This window comes from Cydia pomonella, chromosome 5, assembly GCF_033807575.1.
Source record: "Cydia pomonella isolate Wapato2018A chromosome 5, ilCydPomo1, whole genome shotgun sequence".
In the NCBI taxonomy this organism is placed as follows: Eukaryota; Metazoa; Arthropoda; class Insecta; order Lepidoptera; family Tortricidae; genus Cydia; species Cydia pomonella.
The window spans coordinates 12,121,700-12,147,356 of NC_084707.1; the positions used below are offsets into that span (position 1 = coordinate 12,121,700).

Below are 25,657 nucleotides of genomic sequence, written 5' to 3' on the forward strand. Positions count from 1 at the left end.
TGCAAAAAAAGTAAAATCTTCGCTGGCTTTTTACGACGAAGGATATGTATTTGCATCCGTTATTTGATTCCTAAAAGTTTTTTTAGTTAAACGTGCGATTTCAATACCTATGCATCTTTAAATCAACTACAATGATTTTCAAACATTGAAGAATAGTTGCATGACATCATAAAGGTACGTGTAGGTATAGTTATTTTTGCCACGCGCGGGCGATTGTCAAGGTTGCTGAACTAGAATACTGTTTAGTAGTGAAATGCCCGAAAAATCAGACGTGTTTTCTGTATGGCCTATATTTTGCACAAAGGCGTATAGTACATTATTGTGTAGAATTGAATAAGCTTTAACGCTGTCTTTAATAGATTTTCTTTATCGACATACAGAATGAAAGGCGAATTTATCAAAGATGATTTTCCAACACGGCGGAATGTCTCCAAACATCAAATGTTCTGGAGATAAAAATGGGACTTCTAATGAAGCAAAAAAAAATGGAAGATATTGGTTCTGGTTTTCGGCCTTTTTTATTTCTGGAGGCATGGAACATCATGTTATTTCCATTTTTTATGCTTTATTACAAAAATTTAAAAACAAACAAAAAACTATCCGTGCAGGCGTGCGCGCCGGCGATGTGATATCCTATAGTGTATTTCTTTAGGTATTTAACAATATGTAAACAAACCACAATATGGTATTTTAATATGCAAGGATATTCAAGTCAATTAATTTAACTCGACGTGACAATCGCACAGATGTTTTACTACGTAATAAGAATAGTCTACTCAACGTAACAATGAAGCTGCTGAAATTGTGCTATTTTGATAATGGGAATACCTATATCGGGATGATTTATCAATAGTAATTTAGTTTTGTTTGGTTTTATACTGCATTAAAAAGAACATAAGCGAACTTGACATGTATTTTTTTTGAGAAACACTTTTGAAAAATAAGTCACGGCAAATATGTAAAAAATATAAATCAGTCAATCATTTAAATTATTCTGCTTTCATAATTATTAATAGTTATTAAATTTCTACAAGCGTTGTTCTATAAAAAGACATGTAAAAAAGTTTACCTTTTTTCTAATGCTAAAAAACGACGTATAGTAAAGAACCTAAAACGAGACAAAGTAGGTAGTTCAAAAGTGTCTAAATATGAATATCCAAAACGATAAGGGATGGATTAAGACAGTTTTTTATTTGGTTGGTTTACTAATTATTGTTTTAAGTGCCTGAAAATAAAAATAAAAACATTTATTTAAGCACCTAAAGATATACACTATAGACACATCACGTGTTATTAGCGTGTTCTTATTTTACTCATCATAGAGATTCATTTCTTGCGTTCTGGAGGCGTCTCGACGAGGGTCAAATTTCTCGAGAATTCTCGCTCAGAAACCATATATAGACATAACAAAACTATAAGGATTTCTTGTCGGCTACGGCACTTTATGACTATATCATGGAAAGTGGAAAAAAGTTAAGATTAGATATGTTAATGACAGAAATCATTAACAAATGATATCAATTACATGTATTTACTCATCAGATGCTTATGATACCTAGGACAATTATATACTTACGTATTGTGCATTCTTGTGTAAACTTAAAATATGGCACACACATCAACATCCAATGCAAAAGCCAAACAATAGTGCATTCAATTTTTATGATATCATACACCTTATTTTGAAAGTTCAACACGCATAACAAGTATCATAATTGTGGTTTTGTGTCATCCCCTTGCAGGCGACTGACAGAAAGAGTAAATGAGTTGCTTCACACCGAAAGCGTGTACGTGGAACGACTGAGGCATGTGGTCGAGAACTACATTCCCGAAATGGGGAGAGATGACCTGCCCTACACCCTCCAGGGTATGAAGACTGACATTTTTGCCAACATCGAACGCATCTTCAGGTTCCACTCCGAAGAATTCCTGCCGGCTTTACGAGACTGTGAGAATGATCTCAGAAAGTTGGGACAATGTTTTAGGAAGTTCGTAAGTACCAGTTATGAATTTATACATTTTCACAGGGTGATGGAAATCAGTTTAGACTTTGAGGGAAAATCTGAACTTATTGCAGACTATCGTGCACATTGTTTATAAGTCGTTTTACTTCTGAATTAGAAAAACTACACTAACTACAATAGTCTTACAGTGTTAAACTAACATGTACGTAATGCACTAATATGCGAGTACGAGCGAGATGCATAGAAAGTAAGTTGCGCACACGCTAGCGAATATGTCAGAGTCAACCTGGCGGTAGCCGTACTTATCTCAGAAGTTCTTATTTTTATATTGTATAGTTGGAATGCAGCCTGCATGTTTTGGCCTTTACATTAAGCATCGAAATATTTCCGGGTACAGTAAGTACAACTGTAGGGCTAAGATGGTCGGCTCTTTATAATTTGTCACCATACCTGTCACTTTCTAACAGTATGTAAGCGCGAAAGTGACGGTCATAGTGACAAGTGATAAAAATGGAATCATTCTGCCACCGCTGTCTCGCGACAGTGAGATAGTTTCTAATTTATTCTCACTAACATATTTTGATTGTTCAGCGTATTAATATTAAATGTAACGGTTTAATGTGTGCATATTCAACGTAATTCTTGCTTATGAATGGGCTAAGAAGGTAACTGCATATATTTTAAGGTCTAGTTTTTTTGTTATTATTTGCTCCAGTTTAAACTTTAATAGTACTAGTAATATCTGGTATAAGTTTTTGAAATAATATACCTACATACGGAATATACAGTGACCAGGTAAAAGATAAAATCTTAAGAATACTAAACTTGTTATAGAAACAGATTCTGACATAAATCTGCATGATTGATTAGTAATTGAAATAATTAATAAAAGTAACTATCCAGTAGTCATAAAAACATCGGTGTCATGGACTGCGGCGCGCGTGATACTGTCTATTCTTGTAACCGTCCACTGTAATCTGGCCTTTCTCATAATAAACTTGATCCGTTATTTCTACAACATTAGCGATATTTGGACTAGACAGTAGCTTCAATAAATCTGGTCGGACTATATCCATGATATTAGTAATGCACGATTTTTCACAGTTCCGTAAGTTACCGCCAGATTGCCCGGGTTACATGGTAGTTTTACTTGCCGTTTTAGCCCGGGGAAAGTACTTGATGAGATTTCACTAACTTCGGCACGCATTGCATGAAAACAATTTTTTGTGTTCAAAATTAAAATTTTGAATAGAACTCCGTCCTTATATTAAGGTGGGATTCCACCAGTGTGCAGCACTGTGCGGCACACAACCATCTTGTACAGTGTGTGCAGTTTGTAGGCACTTAAACTAGCTGTGACAAATCATCAAAATAAACATATTATTAATTTGTACCACCTATCATCCTACAACCTAAATTTTTTGTTCGCTATAGAAGTGTTGAACAAATATTTTATTTTCAGGAGCAAAAATTCAATATGTATGTAATGTACTCCAGAGGTAATAAGAGAGCTACGAGACTGGTATATGAGCACAAACATTTCTTTCAGGTAAGCTGTATAACATAAAGTCATTTTCATTCTATCTACATACCTACTTATTATCGACGTGAAACTAAAACTAAATGCAAAAAGCAGTTCCTAAATGCCAATACCCGCTGGGAATTAACTGTACTGTCACATCATGCATAACAGCTGTAAGGCGGTTATTACACTTGTGACGATTCCGGGAGGCGTATTCTGATTGTAAGAACAGGTTATACATTTCATTTGCATTTGTTATAGATATTATTTATCAGTGTCAAAAGTGACATGTCTTAACCAGAAATGATTGTAACCATAACAAATTAATATCAAAATACACCTCCGCATGTGATACCAGATAACTGTCTAACAGCCATAAGAAATCATATTCAATTGTTTATTGCATTTTCGGACAATAAATGCCACGTTCAACCTGGCTTTCCTATTATTTTTACAGCTGTTACGCGTGGTGGTGCAATTTATTTGATACAGGATACCGAGGATCGATTCGAAGAATTAAAGTTTATTTGTAATATACATAGGCCATTGAAATCTTTCCAAATAAAATAAGCGTCGGCTGGTTGTTCATATGTATATTAAGAGTAACAAACTACTGTTATCAAATAAAAATATCAGATCTTGAAATGTATGTATTTCTAGAATTAAAACGTAAACAAATTAAACACGTACAATGTTTATCCCCGTCTGTAATCAAAAAAGGAAGCTGCGTCAACATCCGATTATATATCTTTAAAAAAAAAGTCCCGAAATAAAATAAAATTGTTTGGATGCTACAATATAACAGTAGCGTTTCTTATCTCAAGGTATCACACGCAGCTTATTTTTCATTTGAAATAGAATTATTCAAAATTATATACACCATATGTGTCCACAATTTACAAATACATCTTTGTTGTAAAAGTGCGGTAAGTGAAATCTTTATATTAAATATGAAAAAAATATCACGTTGAATCTGTTATAAAACGATCTCTGAGTCACGGTAAACTACGGGAACCGGAATTGCAAACTTTTCACTAGAGATATGCCGTTATCATTATGGATAAGAAGTGTCATAAGCAGCAAATTGATCGTTTGTATTATTGGCCAGAGCGCATTGTGTAGTGCGGTGCATAGGTAGCATTACGAATATCATCTCTTAAATCGCATCGTTCTTATATGCAGTACAGAAATACTAACCTTATCTTGAGAACGACTAGGTTGCTTTTGTAATAATGTAAATTCGTGAGATAGGAGCTTGAGGCGGTAATCTGTGGCATTATTTTCTCATATGCGGCGTACGCACCGGTGGCCGGTAGAATGGCAAGCGCAGTTAAATAAAGTAACTGTAGGAAAGACCGTTACACATGCATTCACTTATTATAGTCCGTTTTAGAATACTTAATAATAATCTCACCTTAAAATCGTAAATCCCTATAAGTGAACGGCGATAAGCTTTAAACGGCCTTTTTAATTCCTAACAATATGTTCTTCTTTACGCAAAATTACTTATATTCGAGTTTGTTTGGATACAGTGTTTATTAGTGCTTATATTCAGTGAAAGTAAAAATCTAGGCGCCTGGTCTTGCGCCATTGCGCTGCAACCACCTTCTCACTCTACTTGGTAGATTGAAATTCTGCTCCAGTTAATCCCACTTCTCAATAGTGATCACATATCATTTGACCTAAATTGTCTGGGAAAGCCAGAGAAAGGCGATAACCGTAATTGATACAAATACGTATAGCACTCTTTTAAAATAATGCGAGAATATTATACGCCGAAGTCGGTTTCCAGTATCGTTATCTTTACGGGTATAATTGTGGAACGAAGTGAATGACCAGCGTACATTATTGACAATGCTATTTAACACTTTTGTTTTAAATGTAAATCACTCTTGTGTATTTTTTACAGGAGAAACAATTAGAATTAGGCGATAGATTAGACTTATCAAGCTACCTGCTAGAACCAGTGCAAAGGATACCCAGGTACAAGTTGTTCATCGATGACCTCGTGAAGACGTATACTAATTACGAGAACGAAAGAAGCGAGTCGGATTCGAATATCTCGAAGCTGAGCGTGGACAGCGACGAGACGGGCGGAAGCAACGGTGAATCGGAGGGCGAGGAGTCGCCACTCGAGAGCCTGAAGCTGACGAAGGCGATGATCGAGTGCGTGCTTACCGCCGTCGACGGCATCATGGCGCTGGAGAACATCAGAGATTGTCCGGTGAGTCACCTCCTCACGCCTCCTTAATATACCGATCCTATCATGTTTGGGTACAAACTCTTCATAGAAATCGCGTACGAATATTAACATACTTTTTGTAAGTAAATGTCAATTCCTGGGATTAGGTAACCAAGCGGAGCCCAAGCTCGTATATCTATAGCAAAATGCTGAAATAACGTTAGAAAGATAACACGTACTTAAATCTAGAAATAAATATTAAGTAGTATAAATTGTCATTGGCGGAAAATCCATTCTTTAGGACTTTGTATTTTTATGAATGGACAATTCCAAACCTGAAATTTCGCAAGAATTGCAAATTAAAAGAAGTACTTTTAGCATTTTGTAACTTTGCTCTGACTTGTTATATAATCGTTTAAGCAAAAAATACTGTCGTTAAATATCAGACGGAAAAGTTGTTACGCTAGAAAGCGGCCTTTTAAACGCAAAGTAAACAATCCCAACTTCACAAGACTCGATAGGCATCTTAACATGTTGATTACTTTATCGTATAATCCTCTGAGCCATATATTTACTTTTACTTAGCGCCGTTCTCACAGAGTTCCACTTAGTTTCTATTAGCTTAATTAGCAGCTGAAATTATGTCGAAGGAATTTTAATGGAACGGGACAATTTAGGCCGTACAGATATTCAAAACGTTATTACTAGGCGCTGTTACATATTGTAGGTATTGATACTTTCTTTTAAGACTCATGTTATGTTATGTTGTGTAGTAGCATGTCTAGTTATTTAAATACTTTAGCATATAAAAAAACAACGTGCATCTTGGAGCACACGCCGCTTACCTGGAAAGCTTAAGTAAACTATACCTGCTTGAGAAAAGTGTAATGTAGGCATGCGTCGTGTCGCTAAAGAAAGCGAACACATACACTGGAATGGCCAAGTATCAGCTCTTATATCAGTACCCCTAGTGTAAGTTTTATCGACATCATAACGTGACGAACGCGTTTGCGTTAAGTGTCATTTTGTATAGGATTTTGAGTTTCCAAAACGTCCCGCTTGGCGCGCTCTTTCTAAATCACATACAAAATGAGACTAAACGCAAACGCGTACGTCACGTTTCGAAATCGAAATTATTTACACTAGGGGTACAGTTCTTATATTGTTAAAAGGTGAAATTTGTATCTAATTGGTATAATGCTATGGCTCAGCGGAACACTTCATTGCCCTTGTAACGGTAGTTTAAATAGTCCAGCGGTTCCCAAGTCAGTGACAATGTTTTTTGGGTTACGTAACTTTGTGAAGAATAATATCTTTTATTGGTGCTCAAACTTGTAGCATTATTAGTTATTGGGTTTTCCCTGTGACAGTACTTTTTGGTAAACAGTCGTTACGGTAGTAATAAGTCTTTATAAACAAATAAATCAGGTGTGTAAACATTACGTAAACCTGTATTCGAAAGTGCGACTTGCACGACTTAGTTCGTAATCAAATATATAAAATGTGTTTGAGATATATCGTTTTTGAGAGTATGATTATTCTCACAATCCTACTTTCAACAACGATATATCTTGTTTATATATGTTTTAATTTTACTTTTAAAATAGGTTTAAGAAAAAAATTGATTCATTTTCAGTAGGGCTAGCACAGGAGAGATGCGACAGTATCTCAACCACTAGTTAGACTAGAGTCAGATCAACATAACTCTGCACACAACATAACAGCGATTTTTATAGCATAGACGTGCAAGTAAACATTTTATAACAAACGTCAAACTTCTATGAAATTATTTTCAATAATACTTGCATGTCTGTGCTATAAAAATCACTGCAGAGTTATCTTGATCTTCTTCTTCTCGTCTTTTTCTTTTTTTTCAATAAATAGGTAAATAATAAAAAGATATTGGCAAAAACCAAGTATATTTTATATTAAATGACCCTGAGTCCCTGACTTCTGACCTAGGCAAAAACCTGTGTTACAGAAGTCATTGTATTGATGAGAGAGTGGGAGGGGTAGTATATCTCGCGGGCGAGATACTTTCGCGCCCCGCTTATGCTAGCCCGACTGGGCCATGTTTATTGATAGGATATAAAGACAGCTGTATAGAAGGCTTATTTATTACTGACTTAAAAAATTTAAAAGGACGTTCTCAATTCGGTTTTTTTTACAAAATTAACGTTTTTACCTCAGAACTCCGCAACTTTTTGACCAGTTTCGAAAATTAATTTTTGGTTTGGTTTGTCCCATTTTTGTTGAAATAAAGTGGAACTGCTGATGATGATGACCAGACCGAAACTCTTCAACGACGCATATTTCACGTTTGGCGATTTGTCCTCTTCATTATGATTATTAAGAAATTTGGGGTTTTAAGCAACATTTTTGTTAAAGTCGAGTTCTGATGTTGGATTACTCGAGCAATTGAGGGAACTCCCCAACTTTCATAAGCGTACCTAAAGCATTTATTTAAATCTAAGAATCAATGATTTGGTGAAATATAACTCCTCCATGACAAGTTTGTACGTCTTGGGGCTAACTGTTATGAGATGCACTATGGGTGTAAATAATTTAAATGGCAATTGAAACTGTTTTGTGACGCCGGTTTTTTTCTATCTTATCTTATCACTTACTCAAGACAATCGAATACCTTTAAAACATTCCTGCTGCCGTTATTTTCAGCTTGATGCATGTTCTAACATAAGACGTATTCTATGTTGCAGCCTCAGATAAACCTCATGAATCAGGGCCGGTTGCTGCGGCAGCAGGAGTTCTACGCTATGGACAGCGCGCGTCGCCGGCGACAGCTCATGCGGATATTCCTCTTCGACAAACTAGTGCTGCTCACTCTAGTCTATCGCAAGGTTAGTATTTAACTCAACTCGGTATGTTTTATATATGTATATTTTATTTTGCTACCTACCGATTTACCACACCGGCACAATTTGTATTGAATCTACTCGTATAACTGAAGCGTGAAAACCGATTTAGGTATATCTTTTTTTTTAATATAAAAACCATACAGGAAAACTCACATTCTGCCGTATAGTGGTATAATTTGGACCAGTTGCACTAACTGCGATTGACGATGACTGATAAAGGCAATAAGGTAGGTTATGTTCATATGAAATTTCCCATACAAAAAAAAAATTGCGAACGTTTTAACGCTGACAAGCGGTTTGATGTAACCGACCCATATGTAATTCAATAAAATGTAACGAACCAAAATCACTTACGGAGTTCGGGATATTCCGTTGTTTGACTACCAACAACAATATTTGGTCGGGTGACCTAGATATCTCATGAAGGCTCCTCGTCAGTAAACAGCATGTGAAATTTGCCTCGTTGGATGTGTAGTTTCCTATGAAATGTGGGTAACTCGACTAGGTACTTAGCTATTTTCAAACTGTCGTGGTAATACATTGTACGTCTTAAAAGACGGAATCGGAACTGAAAGTTTTATCTATCATTGACCATATTAAATTTTTTGAATAAATTCATTATGTGAACGATTTACCCACTTACTAAATTTATTTATGCCTTTATTATAAGAATACAATTAAAGTAATCTAATGTCTCGGTTCAAGTTCATTTTACTTTAAAAGACCCTGCACCTACTTATATTTCTGGTTTTGCCCATTGACATTGATTGACCTTATACCATGAATTGTGAAATAAAGATTAAATAAATAAATAAAGCACCTATATTTTGTTTGACGCAAACTAACCAGTAATTCTGATACGATTTCGAATTCTTACGTAGAAAAGTATCGCGGAATATTACCTGCAGGCACTCTTAAGTGACGACAAGGCTTCAGACCGGTTCCTATCTCGTCCACATGCGTCTTTCAACTACGTTCACCTCACTAATAATAAAAAAGCAATATTTTAATCCGTACTATTGACATTGGGTAGCGCCTGCGGCGCTTGAGAAATAATATATACACAATTTAAGATTTCCGAAAATATTCACTTTTACAAGAAATGTTTGTTGAAGACCCTTATTCATTTTAAAAGACCTATCCAACGACATCCTACACCATGGGGTTGAAAGCGAAAAAAATGTGATCCTCACTTTACGTATCGGGGAGGTACATATACTACTTTCTTTTTAGATTTTATTTTACTGTTTATTGGATAGTTTGACTTATATATCCATATCAACTCGTAGCTTTCTGGCACTAACGATCACGAAGTAAAGCCTAGGACAGACAGACATACTCGTAGCGAAACTTTAGAAATTTTATAACTTCAAAAGTAGTGCTAACTTATTCCTCCAAAATTAAATCTGAGGAACTATGCACTGAATTATAGTGTCGTTTACATATTATAGTCCCGCAATATAGATATAGGAATTTCGGAAGAAAAATTCAATTACGACTACTTTTGAGGTTAGAAAAATTCTAATCATAAAAAAACGGACTTGGGGAGACCGGGTATGGTTGTCTCAGGGGTTGGCTGTGACAGCTGCCAAAATAAACAACTGACGGAACGAATAAGTTCATCGACCGGTGTCGAAAGATCGCAAAAGGCCTCCTTATTTACGTAATGATTGAGTCGACGAATCTTTAGTGTACGTTTAGTGGTTTATTATGCCCGCTGTGACGACCAACCTCTGAGACAACCATACCCGGCCTCCCTATAGTTGACTACAGGGGAACCCTAAAATGGTTGGCAAAAAACCTACACAGAACGAGATAATATGTTATCCAAACTCAATAACCTAATGCATGCCAACTTTACTTAGTTATAGAATCTTATTATACTCGCATTGCAACGTACCTACTAGTGTTTATTTTGGTGCTAGGGTATTAGGACTTAGGACTTGCGTGAATAATAATTACTAATCACGTAGCTACCAATACTATTATAAAGTCGTTTTCTGTCGTAAGGATGACTCACTAACTATGAATCACAATGTTTATCAATGTATTTTATAAAAATAAGAACTTACAATAATTTATTTCTACATGTCGGGTGGTAGTGATAGCATTATCACAATACACAAAGGTTAATTTTATTCTACAAAATATATTCAAATAGCCTTGTAGATCAAATAAACAGACAAAGTCAACTATATACGCTAGACTACATTAGGTATCTAAGTATGTTAATCTATTTCACTAAATCGTAATATCTACAGGTTGATTTTGTTCTGTCTGACCATACCTTGAGGGGTAAATACATATGTGGGTCATACTGAAACACTTTTAGTAAGAGGCCGACCCGGCAATCGTAAAAAGAATAATCAGCTGTTCTATAGAAAACATTGACATACGATTCAGCGAAATGTATGAGATGGCAGATTTTTTTTGCAATTTCGGGTCTGATCCCATAGTAGAAGCTGGTGTATGACCTACGTACATATCTACCCCTCAGTGTATGCTCAGACATAATAAAATCATCCTGTGAAACAAGTAAAAGTATATTATCTCATATATATCAATACATACTTACGACCCATGACTCAGGAACAAATATAATTCATCACACAAATAAATGCCCTTATTGGGATTCGAACCCGGGACCATCGGCTTCATAAGCAGGGTCACTACCCAGTCCATAGGGTTAGACCGGTCGTTAAATACAAAGAATTATAATACGAGTAACTAACTTTTAATTTTATTTTACTTCGAAAATAAAAGCCGAACATATTGGAAACCAGGCGTCGTGCATACTTCATAACATAGTGCTCGCTGCATTTCCGATCCCTACTTAGTGGCGGGCGGACTAAGGCTTGTATGAGCAACTTCTGCTTAAATTGGCAGCGTTATGAAATATTGAGCAGTTATGACAATAGATGACGTAAAGACGCCGGCCGCCCGGCGCTGTGGCGACGGCACTGATATGCGCGACCACCACATATGCAGACCTATATGTGCCTACTAATACATGCAATAGTAACGTTACCTTAAATATATAAACAATATCTTTTTTAATAGCCTTCTGTAGGTATTCATGTGGTTTGCCGGGTGGATTTGCAACTTGGACGACCCTGAAGGAGCTCTTGAGCGTTGGCTCATAAGTCATAACTATCACCAATCTGATTTATTACATATTTTTCTTTATTAAGGAAGGTAGTAATTGTGTCGATGCTGCGTTATACACAAATTCTTTAATTTTTATTCAACACAATTTTAATCATAAAAGTTTGTTGCTATTTGTATCTGTGCGATTGATAAATACAAATATAAATATTACAGGACATTATTATAGCAATTGACTAAGCCCCACAGTAAGCTCAAGAAGGCTTGTGTTGTGGGTACTCAGACAACTATATATAAAATATATAAATACAATACATAGAAAACATCCAAGACTCAGGAACAAATATCTGTGCTCATCACACAAATAAATGCCCTTACCTGACACTGATGATCATGATGGGCGGGACTGATGTATGTTCAATTGCTTTTATGCCATAAACTTACTTACATTCTTGGTAGTGCGCTATGTACGTACTATGTACCTATAAACAACACTACCTAAACATGTAGGTTAGTATATAAATTAAACAGGTATATATGCCTATTCGAACGTACACTGATATCCGAATGACATCTAATAATGCCATTCGGATATCATGCATTTCGCTCGTACGTGTCCTTACATGTATTAGCGCAAGAGAGACGCACAATAACTAAATGACATCATTTAGATATCATTCTCATGTCAGTGTACGTTCGAATTAGCCTGATTTCTTAAATATAGCTGTATCTTAAGGATTAAAACATTTATACAATCGATTTAGATATAGGTATGAGTCACAAAACTATTAACCTAAGTATACCAACGATTTCTAATATTATTATTATGTTTATTCCTATGCTACGGTTTACTCCAATTTTGTATAATGTTCATTTAAGTACTATTAAACTGCATTCATTGAAGTAATGTTTATGAATGTTGCTTGCATTACCGAGTGACTAAGTACTCCAAGTACCTACTTAATGCAGGTTGATAAAGCTAAGTCAACAATTAATGAATGAAACAATGGCACATTACAATACTGGAATGAAAAAGAATTTTCGTGTTTAATGTCAGCCCTTGGTCGTTAATGGCTGAGTAACCTTGTCGGGAGCGACTAATATATCACGCATCGGTGGATTCGGTGGTTACGAATGTTTGGCGATAGAGCACACGAGTATCGTGTGTTATCGATGCTTTTACGTATTTGACCGAACCAGTTTATTATACTGACCAATGTTAGTCCGGTGCGTACCATTGACACAGATGAGTACATTAATACAGAAAACTATTTTCAAACGAGAATATAAGGTTTTGTAAGTAATAAAATAGAATTTGTACATATTATTTCACGCATAGTGATGCCAAACCAATTACATAAATATTAATATTTATAAGGTAACATGTATGAACAGACTCATTGATACTAACTATGCATAGGAGCGGAAGAACTATTAACATCCCTGTGTTAATGTAATGAAATTTTTATTTTGAATAATAATCATTGCATTTTTCAAACGGTCATGTCCTACAATCATGCCTAATATAAATATAATATATACTATTATACTTCGAATGCTGCTGCTTCTTTTTATACTTACATGTGAATATTGGTTAAAATATAAATAATACTACATTCAAAATTTCGTAATCTAGTCAGTTAAAAAAAGTTAAAACTTTTCTAATAAAATAATAAATTAATTAAATAAATTTAAACTTTTCTAAGTAGCACGGTGGATACTTTGAACACCATACTCAAATTGGAGCACCTGTTTGGTAATTTTTATGCCATTGAGAGACTCACAGATATACACACATACACTCATAGAAACACATGTTATACTTATAACACAATTTTTTGCATTTTTTGTGTTTTCGAAACGATGTGTTTTGTCCTAATTGGTGGATATATTTTTACAGCAACCGACAGTGGAGTTCTTCTTCTACAAAGACCACATTCCTGTGGACGATCTCGGCATCACCGCGAAAGAAATAGACCAGTATAAATTTACTATTTGGTACAAGAAACGGAATATGAAGTCTTACAAGCTGGAGACCAGGGACCCGGCCGTGCGAAGCGCCTGGGTCGAGGAGATCACGTCGCTTCTGTGGGAACAGGCTATGCAAAAGAAAGGTGAGATCGCATCATTAAATAATAATGAAATAATTCATCTATATTATTATTTATTTAAGAACGTCTTATGACATGATCGCTCAGCAAATTCGTACGTTTTGAATTTACGTATTGTTGTTCTGTAAAAGCAAAAGTACTTAGATGATGACTAAGACACTCATGTGCTGCAGTAACTCTTTATACCAACCAAGATAAAAGTGATTTATCAAGATCTAATTTCCAATACCGTCCTATTTTCTAATTATATTACCATGTCTGTTGAAATTTTATCACATGGATTAATTTTATCTTATCATTTTAATTTAATATTTGGGAATTTTCACTTACAAACAATGCGAATAACATATTGATAATATTAAATAAAAGGAGACTACCATATTCATCGAAAAACAGTAGCAAGGTTACTTGTCTATAAATATTTTGTACTCTTCTGCGCGTTTCAAGGAAATTCTCGATGACTCTCGTCAAGAATTAATATTAAGAATAAGCACTTCAGATCATACAAGGTACGATAAAATTTGATGTACCGCTAGTACATGCATTATAAAGGATATACCTAGCGCGATAAACAGTAGGATGAATAGAAGGCATTATGCAGTACAATGGCGTGTCACACATACTCGTACTCTACATATCTAGCTCGGCGGCATCACGTCCGATAGTTATGCCACTCGAATCAAATTGTGAAGATGTTTGTACGGAATACTTGTCGACAGGACTGTACCTCGTTAAACACTGCAGTGAATAGATACGAGTTCCGCGCGTGTGCTGGAATTATGTGTTGTCTTTGACTACCTACACGGAAAGTTCAACCAGATAGCTATAATACCTTTATCTAGTTCGCAAAACTTTGTCGGTACTGTGGGTTATAATTTGAGCTTGAAATCCGGAACAGTTAAATGAAATAAAAAATACTGTCGGTAGTAATTTTGTTAAATGTATTGTACAAATGATAGTTCCTCGTAATTAACATGACGTTTTAATGAAAACTCGCATAAGTAAGTAACGGACATTTAAATTTCAAACCAAATTTGTAATATTGCTCGTAATCACAATAAAAACTTTCAATAGAATTCGAGTCGACGGGAGTTAAGTACTTACTAACTCAATGAAATCACAGTTACCTAGTCACTACTTGTATAGGTATTCTGTACGCGCATGTATCCATTTATTCACCTAACTTAGAAGGAATTGTTGTGAACCTCATCAAGAACTGCTTTCGAGATTAAGCCAAAGTAATTACTCATAAAAGGGACTTGTTGAGTCCATCTGGCACGCAAGCCGGGAACTAATTCCCGCATAGTTAATACGGACAAACTTTTTAATTGGTCGTCATCTGCTCCCGTGTTTGTACGTGACGGAAGAGTGCGAGCTTCTTTATCTTAAATGACGCACTCAGAGGTCGACGACTGCATTTTTTATTGGGCGGGCTGCATGTGCACTTCTCGCCTGAGAACGGCGGGAACTCGGCCCTCGTTTGCGTCATTTTTGTTTTTTAAACAACCCATATGCATATAAGAAAGCTTTGTTAGCAACACGTTTTTTCCTTGGTATAAATATTTAAACAGATAGGACACTGAGTATACCACAGTATAGTGTGTTCTATGACGAATTTGAAGCATAGAAACGGGCAATAACTTGTTATTATTTTTATGATGTAAACCAGAGCATGCATGAGTTTAGTCGTTGTACCTATATCTGTTCGCATGTACGAAGCGTTATCGTCCCCTGATAGGATGAACACGAGAGCGCGGCAGAGGTGCTATCGCTTGAACTCTGACTGTTACAATGCCTATTTTTCGCGGAGATTGCTCTGATAAACGCAAAGTGGTGTTTAAATCTTTCTGGTAACGCGTTTCTTTGTTACCTCATTGCTGTTTAGTGACACAAAGCCTGTTTTCTCAAATACATATTACAATAGGCTTTGTCTAATGTGAAATTCCTATTGAAACTTCATTATTATTATTATTTTTATACTACGTCAGTAGCAAACAAGCATACGGCCGGCCTGATGGTAAGCAGTCTCCGATAGGTCTAAAGTTTTCCAGTTATCGTGTTACGGACGTTTTAGACTTAAAAAACATTTTAATGTGAAAATCTTACGTTTCGGTTTTTTCACAATATCTTTAGTTATTTTTCTAATAACATCAAGGTATAGAGGTGATCTTGGGTTTTGGGAATTATGTTAATGAATTTCCATTAATCTACAGTGTATCATACCTACTTGCTCCTATATTAGTGTAGTCGAAGTCAATTTACTAATCACTGTCAATAATTGATAACAATCGGCATAATTAAAATTTTGTTACATGACATGAGTCATGTTGTCGGAATTAATAGTGCCACTTTCATTAGTGTTTCTTTTGTTTAATCGCAATGTCGTTTGTTTTACATGCTAATTCTTCTTTCTACGGCATAATTTAGTGAGTACGCTGCAGTGTTTCAGACTTGTGTCCGTCACTGTAATGTCAGTTTATCAACAATAGGTTCCTGTATAAACTGCGGGCGGAATCTTTTGCACCAACCTATCCACATACATGCAGGATTAATATTCATGACTAGCGTGTTGCTTGGGTCGACAGGAGCTGGCAACTTTTATTTAGAATCCGCTCGTGCAAACACCGAATATTTTTATCCATATAGCCTTGTTCATTTCACTAGGCGTATTGGCATAACCCATAGAAACACGTTTACCGAAAATTCTCAACAATTTCGGATACAAGAGGATTTTTACTGGAAAACTGTAATTTTTTCTTTATGACTTAAATATATCCTAAGAAATTTATAATAATTAAAAGGCCAATACAATTGCTATATGGCTACGTATATAATGACATGATAAAACTCAGCGATATGACTGCTCAATCCACACTTTTAATGAGATATTAGATGACATTTTGTAATGTCCCGATTGGTCTGTGGTTTGGACAGTAACTAGTAACTAGTATTTCAGTTATTATCGTTTATAGATTGATTGTATCTAAGTATTTGAATGTAAATTGTAGGTTGCTACTTCTTGCCATTACGCGTAAAATTACTATTTTGAGACAAAATATCAACACGATACTCTCATAAGTTTAAAATAAAATAAAATGGATAGTTGCGAAAGTTATTTGTTTGAATATCATAAACTAATCACAGATTAACAGGTGTACGCAATGTTGGATGGCTTCGTGGAAGCTATTGTCGTTATCATGTTATCAATACGTTATCAGGGCTCGACGGTAGGTGCGGACTGCGATAGACTCGATACTACACTTCACTTGACTAACTGTAAATACAAACTAAAAACACATTATCTTCACAATCAAGTCAACATGTATAAAAACCAAGGCAAGGTCAACGCGGCCAAATCCGGCTTCGGGAAATTCCGTACCGGACCGTTATTTTTCATCCGAAGGAAATAGAGCCTTTTATTTGAGAAACTTTGTCGATGAAGTTAACAATCGTGTACTATTGTTTGAAAAAAAGCGCTTGTGTACGGATTTTCCCGCTGATGGATTTGGCCGCACTAACCCTACTTAATAGGGGACGCAATGCAAATTTTTACACGTTTCAATTCAGGGCAAATGCCGTGAAAAAAATCATTTGAAAACTAGTCTATATTTGGGAGGGCAAACTCTAAGAAAAACCTCATAAAGTTAAAGTGTGCTCTATAGAAAACAATCACGACGAAATGTCCAATTTTCAATTATATATTGTATATCGTTTCTGATTTAAGATCACACAAAAAAAAACTATATCTTTCAATCACCTTTTGGTGAAGTTAGGTTTAAGCACCTAATTGATAGACACATAGGCACTGTCAAAAGATCATAACTATCAGCATGTCATGTAATAATAAAATGGGCAAAAATATATTACGAAATTTAACAACTTAGATACAACTACTAATAAGCGTTTAAGCGTCTACATGAAAAAAAAAACATACATAAATAAAACTATAATAGTACGATGATCAAGTCACTTAATTCTGAACATTTTGTTCACAGAACTACTTCTTCAGCAACGCAATAAAAGGATTTCAATGGTATCTATGAACAGTCAGGAGTCAAACGAAGACGACAGAAATGACGACAAATGTAAGTTATCTAAGAATTATTAAGTATAAATGCTACATGCTATAGCGATAATATACTTAACGCTTTTGAGTTTGATATGAGTAGATCGAGTCATTCACGACGACGCGTGCCTAGACTCGTATTGGCATGTTATTAAAGGTTAGATTTGACAAATCTGCGTGTCATCGTGGATGGCACGAACTATACGCGTTTCATTTCATCATCCAAATCTAGTCATCTAATTAGGGCTACACAGGCCAATTCAAACGTATACTGACATCAGAATGAAATTTGAATCATGTCATCAACTAAATAGTTATCGTGCGTCTCGCCCGCGCCAATACATGTACGCACAAGTACGAGCGAAATGTACAATAACTAAATAACATGATTCAAATATCATTCAGATGTCACTTTACGTTCGAATTAGCCTGAAGATCTCGAGTATATATTGGTAAAGTAAATAATATATAGCGTATTAATTAAAATGTCCCAAGCGTCATGTTTATTTTTTTATGGCATATTATGAAAAATTAAGTGCTCATTCGTAAGTAAATTCTCCCTTTAAAAAAAGTACGAGTGTTAAGTATCGACTTTATGCATATTTCCCAATACCTATATGAATATTGGCTTTCGATTTATAGCTTCGATGAAATATTATATTGTTCTAATTGAACTATTTTTTGAAATGAGTTAATAATTCTTTTTTTTTTAAACATAGTATGATCTTTCCTCCAGGTCTAATAGATGGTTTCGTATACGTGAAGTTGCATCGATGAGTTGCTTTGTAGGTCAGTAATTTTTTAGGCACGCTTCCAATTATTTTCCAAAACTACTTTGGCTTTCGTTTTCCGTGAATAAGCTTCCTTTCATGGAATAATTTAATGGGTTGTGTTGGTTGTTTGTATTTGTTTCTTATCAAATTTTCTTTATTTTCTCAACGTCAATATCTGGTAAATTGTAGCTCACGGTACCCACCCGTATTCGTATTCGTATTAAATAAAATCTGGAACCTGCTTTGTAATAAACTAAAACCATGTACTCGTAGTCACAATGTTCAGAATCATGAAGTCCCAATGTTTATGAGTTTATGACTAGTTAAATGTATTGATCGTTGACGAATTCTGATTATGTTTTGTTTTACATTCTTCTGTTAATAACTGTAATTTCAGCAACCAGCTAGCAAATTAATAAATCTTTTCTCCAATATGCTCGGACATGTTCACCTTATTGTAGGAAAAATAGTACGGGAAGGTTTTCGTTATGGTCAAACTCAAATTAAAAAAATTCAAACCATTATTGTTGTGTTTTAGCGGACGGGAAGTTATTATTATTGTTTTTTACTTTTTTAAAATATGAATCCACTAAGAAAAACGCAAACAGCCAATTATTATATCCGCAGGCTGCGTTCACACGACCCGGTCAGCATTATTTCAAGTTCTAGGATAGAATCGTGTAAGACCGTTGTGTATGACCGTGCGAATACTGCTTAATAAAATCAAAGACTATATAACTTTTATATATTTTTTAAGGATCTCATGCGTGCAAATACAGCTTATATTGCACAATTATATTGAATGAACGAATATTAAATGGCACTGAAAGACAGAATAGTTGTGCCTTTAACTTTAAAAAAATAATTAAAGAGGGAAATTGTTTTTGATGTGAAGGCTCGATTTGAGTGCTGGTTGATGCTTACATTATTATTATTTAACCTGATTTCCTCGCATGTTTAGAGAAAAGCACTATATATGCCTCGGCAGGAACGGAAATTCGTGGATTCAAACTAAAAGAGAAAGCAAATGTTGTTTCTTACAGAGACTTTAAGTACTTGACCGAGAGCGCGAAAAATAGCATCTACGCCAACGACAAGAGCCAGGTTTTATATTATGATTATTAATATGATACAAAGCAATGTGGCCGCTACGGCATACAAAAAATTATTTTCATTACGAAATGGACACAAATATCAAATACGTTTAGTTTAGATTAAAACTCGGTTTCTTGCCAATCTGATATATTTTTGTTACCCCCCCGGTCAGGGGGTTCCCCGGCGGGAACAGATGGGAATCAAAATCGACATTAAAAAGACAGGAAGAAACCAAGGCGGTCACAGATGGGAAGGATTCATTCCCATTTGTCCCCGCCGGCCACATATGGAAATGGATCCATCTCATTTGTGCCCGGCGGGAATAGATGGGAATACACCATATTTTTCAATAAAGTACCTATCTACTTTGCAGATATTAAATGGAATGAACTGTCACATGTTAAATGATGATCTTGATAAATAGTATAATGTTCTTTCTATTGATATATTCATATAACATATATTAAAATTAAATAATAATAATTCAGTCTATATACGCCCGACTGCTGGCTACAGGCCTCCTCTCATACGTACTCGAAAAGTCGTTATATTTATTCGTTTTGCAAGGGGGTAAAGTTGTTGTTTAACATCTTGAGACAAAATGATACGAGTAAGTGAAAAAATCCAATATTGTTGATTCCAAAAAGTGGTATCTTGAGCGTTGTGAGGGTTTCAAGGTTTAAACAAAAATTTTACCACACCAACGCGAGGAAAATATTAACTGTAAAATATTAGGAATCATATTTTAATGAACGTTATTATTGTTATTAAATATTTATCATTCAAAATCACCACTGGTGCCGTAGGTTCAAAGAGCGGAGTTTTTGAAAATTCGTACCGCTTTTTAAAATCTCAATACGGTTGCCAAAAATTGAATTAGCAATCTTGAGGATTTTTCATCGATTCGTATTCTGTTTTTTTACTTTCGCTCGGTAGGAAAAAATCACGAACATAGGTCTAAAACAAAAAAAAAAAAAAATCTCTGTAGTGTTGATTGTTTTGCTAGCTGGTTTATCCTTGATATTGTTAGCGATACATATTTATTTAGGCACCCTTTTTCCATTAACTTCTCGTTAATTGTTTTTGTATCTGAAATTTATCTATTAGGTAATTTTGACGCTATTTTTTCTATTTCAGACAATTCACTTCGCGGCGTGCCAGGTGAAGTTCGTCGATCAAGTGATAAAAAAGTCCGAAGAACTACTTGGTACTGTGAATGAAAATTCCTATACTTTATTGAAACTGGGGTTCTGTTCTGTTTAACGCTGACATTCTTTCAAAGGGGAAAGTATTTATGAACTTCGTTTATTGTTTAAGAAGTATGATGTAAGTAGGTGGAATAATAAGTACTTATGTCACGGTGTACATGTACATGTTTTAGGCAGAGGAAGAAGAGAAAACGGTAAAGTTTATTATATTCAGGTACCTACCTAGTAAACGGTAAGACCTGAGTTTTGGATTAAAACAAGTTTATATATTATATACAATATGCTTCATGAAGCGAAGCCTTCAACCCGTTCGTAGCTGAACGTAATAATAACTTCTTACAGACCGACCGAATTTGAACATGGATGGTTTTTGTGCAATAAATTTTGTTATTACTTAATATATAGCGGTAGTCAATTAACTATTGAATGTAATTCATGCACTGAGTATCAAAAACGTGACATAAGTAAGTTTTATAATAAAATGTAACCAAAGTGTGGTAGCAAACATTTAATGATATTTCCACAGAATGTGATAATTGTTTTTGCATTACGAATAATGTTAATATTATTATACTTTACGTTTTAGTTGCAGTCATTATTATATAGAACACATATTGTTATACAATGTTGTTTAATGAAAGCTACTTGTAAGATATTTTATTGTTGTAAAACAGACGATAGCTCACTGCTATAACTATGTAAAATAATTTAGAAATCATTTAATAAATCATATAATAACTATTTATTATTTGCTTAATACAAAATTGCAACTAATTGATTTAGAACCAGGCCGAATCAGTAAAGAATGAAAAGCATTTCTTTTAAGAAGCTAATACTTCTATTAACAGGTTATCTGTGTTGTCCGCACTATTTAACCATTTTAAACAAATATAACGAATAAGTGGAGATCCTACAACTACAAAAGGCTTCTACCTAACCGTGACCATCGTTGCTAGCATCACTAAGTCACCAATTTCGTGCAACTTTATGAGCAAGTAGCAATCCAAATACACACACACTCACATACACAAATATATACAGAATATTTGTGATAATTTTAATTCAAATAAAAGCATTGAATCGAAATAGAATCACTCGAGCTTGCATGCTGAAGTTGGCGAAATAGCTTTGGCGCAGACAATCCAAAAACTTGCGGCCTCGACAGCCAAACGATGATGCCTCGGTGCATTTGCCATTTGTATCTGCGAGTTCAGCCGGCGCTCTACCTGTCGATAGCACTCCAACACGAGGTTCTTTATCCTTATTTCAAGCTCCACAATATCACGGCCACGTCTTTGTACTTTTAAATTGTTCTTAATAGCAGGAAAGCGCCCGTAAGTATTTTCATTGCAAGACGTTTATATAGGTACTTCTTGTTAATTGATAAAAGGTAAGCTCAACGAGGGGGGGGGGGGGGTCGGCAACGCGCATGTAACTCCTCTGGAGTTGCAGGCGTACATAGGCTAGGCTACGTAGACTGCTTACCATCAGGCGGGCCGTATGCTTGTTTGCCACCGACGTTGTATAAAAAAAAATGTATCGAAGAAAGCAGCTTGCCAAATAAAATCGACTTGGATATTTTTTTGTTTTTGTTTAACGCTGATGTTCTCCAAAAAATCCATGATCATAAAATTTACGGACTTTCCGTACAGGCCGTGGAACGGTATAATGAAATACTTTATTTGAAACCCCGCAATGCGAAAAATTATAGGTAAGGCTACGAAGTGGGGCGCAATATTCTGAAAATACCTGAAGGCTAAATTTTATAGCCGCGCCCTGTTTTCGAACAATTGCATTAATAGTGTATCACCGGGGCGCGCATCTTTACAGCCGCCGTGCCGGCTACGACTCGCTCAAAACACGATTAATTTTTTAATATTTTAACCCCGGGAAATCACATTCGTACGCTGTTTGGAATGGAACTGTAGAAGCATAATTAAAGGAGGGTTTATAGTTCCGAAATGCGCTCATAAACACGATTGGAGATTTCCTTTTTCCATCTAAATACCTTTATATATGTATTATATACATTTATGTGTGTACCTTTAATCAATTTATTGGTTGATGGATCTTTTACGAGTTTAAGACTGCAGTACGGATGGTTTGAAGCCCTCATCGTGTATCCTTGAATCTATATTATTAGTCATCCATCAATTTATATCTTGAACCTTTACATATTGGTATTTGAAAAATCGCTGCGTTGCGTTTTATTAGGTATATTTTTATATGTTCCTTATATGTTCCTATATTTCCTTCACCTAAACAAATAATATAAGAATTGACTTGAAATAGTAATATTTCAGAACGCAATGACTATTGGCGTTCCTAGTAGCAATTGGAAACTTTTCATCAATCACCGGTGAGTAATATACAACTCTTATTATTTTTACAAACAACAGTTTTGTACAAAGCACGAAATGACGATGAGAGGATGGGGAGCTTTACAGCGCCATTTCTGAGAGCCAGACTTGTTCGACAGGAGTTCTTTAGCGGCATCTTTAACACTCCCCTGGGGGTTCATTTATATATTCGCAACACGGAGCCTGCAATAAAACGGTGTTATCCTGGTCATTATTTAGTCATCGCTCGGCCTCTGCCGACGCTACGAAAATAAAATGCATCTGAATTACTCTGTTAGTTTTCTCAGCTTAGTCCTAGCCACGTTAGTTGATTGCTTGTGTAAATGTCTTTTTATAAACGGTATCGTTTTAATTAGGTATATTATTATCAATAAACCTGTTGTGTCCCTTGTTAGACTGAATAACTGGCAGTAGATCACTGTTTCAAATTTAGTAAAGTAGGTACCTACCTAATAGTGTCTCGATAAATTCCTCTCGGTGAATTCCTCCTCTAGGCAGTTCTGGTGTAAACTACCGCAAATTGATGCTCTGATCTTAGCAGATGAACGCCCGACCCGGTACGATGGATACTCGAAACTCACAATGCCTAATTTACCTATAACTACATTATTTCTGATATACTAAATGTACCTATTAGTGTACTAAGATTATTAGTATTTAAGTAGTCTATGTGTGTGTGTCATAAAGGTGAAACTGAAATGAAAAGTTATTGTTGATGTTATCGAGAATAGTTAGTTAGGGGAGTGGTCAGGCCTGGTTACGAGCTAGCCATTTTATGAGGCGGCGCCCGGCGTTGCCGCTAAATCTCCTTATTTATCCGGGAAACATAAACTTTGGTCTCAGCAAAAATTAATTGGCTCCCACGCTCCTTCTGGTCCACAATATTTGCGGCTTACTATTTTGCTGTTGCTTTGTCGTAGATATTTACTGTCTGTCGTATAAGTTAACAGTTCTGAAGGAAAACATGGTGTGGTATACATATATGATAGTTTTTATTTGCCATTACGCTGAACATATGGTTACGTTTTCACATTGCCTTGTTAATGGTTTCTGTACCTAGATGTAGTGAATTTGATACGTATATTTAAATGGTATATATATTTATGCTACTGGAAATAGGCATGCATATTCGCCATTACATATATATATATCGGACCGGTCAAGGTTCTAAACATATCTGAAAACAAACTCTAAGGCCTTGACAATGGAGGCGTGTTCAGATATTTATGAGCGCCTTGGTAGCGCCGATATTATGTATGCGATGGCAAAGCTATAAAGTGAATTCATGATATTTAATACAACATGTTTTATAACCACACAGCTTTTTATTTTTACGAGGGGTACGTATATCGAGTGTTGCTGAAACGGGGGACCATAACCATTGGACACCCGACACCGCAACTGTTTGCAACCTCATCTCTAAACCGTACACCGTTTCATGCTGAGTAAAACAAGTTTGTCAAGATTATTCGTTTTGTTAAATTTTCTATTATTTATTTAAAATTGTACTGTACAAAATGTACAAATGTGGACCCAATGTCCAAATGCGTTTTATATAGGCTTGTTTCCAGTTGTAGATAAATTTGACAATTAAATACGGCGGTCGTGAAATATTACTGATAGTCACGTTTTTTATACCTATACACATTACTATTTATAGATAGCTCCGTCATTCATCAGATAGGTACTTAAATAATTTAATTAGCCCAAATTGCTCACATCTTATCAGGATTAAATGTGCTGCCGATTCTGCGTAAAAAAAAATCCCAAAAAAGTTTAAGCTATTTAGTTATGACAGTATTTTTTCAAAATAATTGAAAATTACAAACCTGTGAAATTTCAAGGTTCGACCAATAATTCTCCAAGTTTTCAAATATATACTATAGGTTATGAAATCACGGTTACCTTTTGCCAGTTTTGTCACCGTTACGTCCGTGTGGAGTGTGCGCGCGTACTCATTCGTGCCGCCATGAAAAGAACTCTTTCACCTGGCTGGTACCTACTTCTTAAAGCTTGTGTGGCGAGCAAACATACTTCATTAAGACACCGTTTGCCGCTTTATGAAAACTGTCTTTTTCGCTGCTAGAACATTTTTGCTCACACCGACTGTTGTCGTAACGCTTTTTCTAAAAATATTGCGCATTTGGTGCGATACTGCACTTGTTCTTACGAGACACGTTTTGTATGAAAGAACAAAACAATTGCGTTCTGTAAAGATCACATGCGGCCTGTTGTTGCCAAGTGCGGCACAGATGAGATTGGAGGCGCTCCAGAACTATGCACCTGACTACTTGCATTGTTTGCACTTTTGTTCGGTGCTCATTGAGTTCGCTTCATTATGCAATTTCATTTGTTTGGCTTAAATAGGAACATTTAATTAAACGTTTCAGTTTTC

The 25,657-nt window shown here is 35.4% G+C and overlaps 1 protein-coding gene across 2 annotated transcripts in view; it reads left to right on the forward strand.

The window, feature by feature from the left end:
* LOC133517728 (obscurin-like) overlaps positions 1 to 21,647 on the forward strand; it is a 29,109-nt gene extending 7,462 nt beyond the window's left edge. Inside the window, exons 2-9 of one of the 2 annotated variants that reach the window (XM_061851111.1) lie at positions 1,743 to 1,992; positions 3,427 to 3,513; positions 5,396 to 5,710; positions 8,386 to 8,526; positions 13,550 to 13,763; positions 17,756 to 17,845; positions 18,563 to 18,615; positions 20,832 to 21,647. In XM_061851111.1, coding sequence (XP_061707095.1) covers positions 1,743 to 1,992; positions 3,427 to 3,513; positions 5,396 to 5,710; positions 8,386 to 8,526; positions 13,550 to 13,763; positions 17,756 to 17,845; positions 18,563 to 18,603 — 1,138 coding nt within the window. In that variant the 3' untranslated portion in view covers positions 18,604 to 18,615; positions 20,832 to 21,647. The remainder of the gene's footprint in view (positions 1 to 1,742; positions 1,993 to 3,426; positions 3,514 to 5,395; positions 5,711 to 8,385; positions 8,527 to 13,549; positions 13,764 to 17,755; positions 17,846 to 18,562; positions 18,616 to 20,831) is intronic. The other variant, XM_061851110.1, reaches the window with a different exon arrangement.
* Positions 21,648 to 25,657: the final 4,010 nt, after the last annotated feature.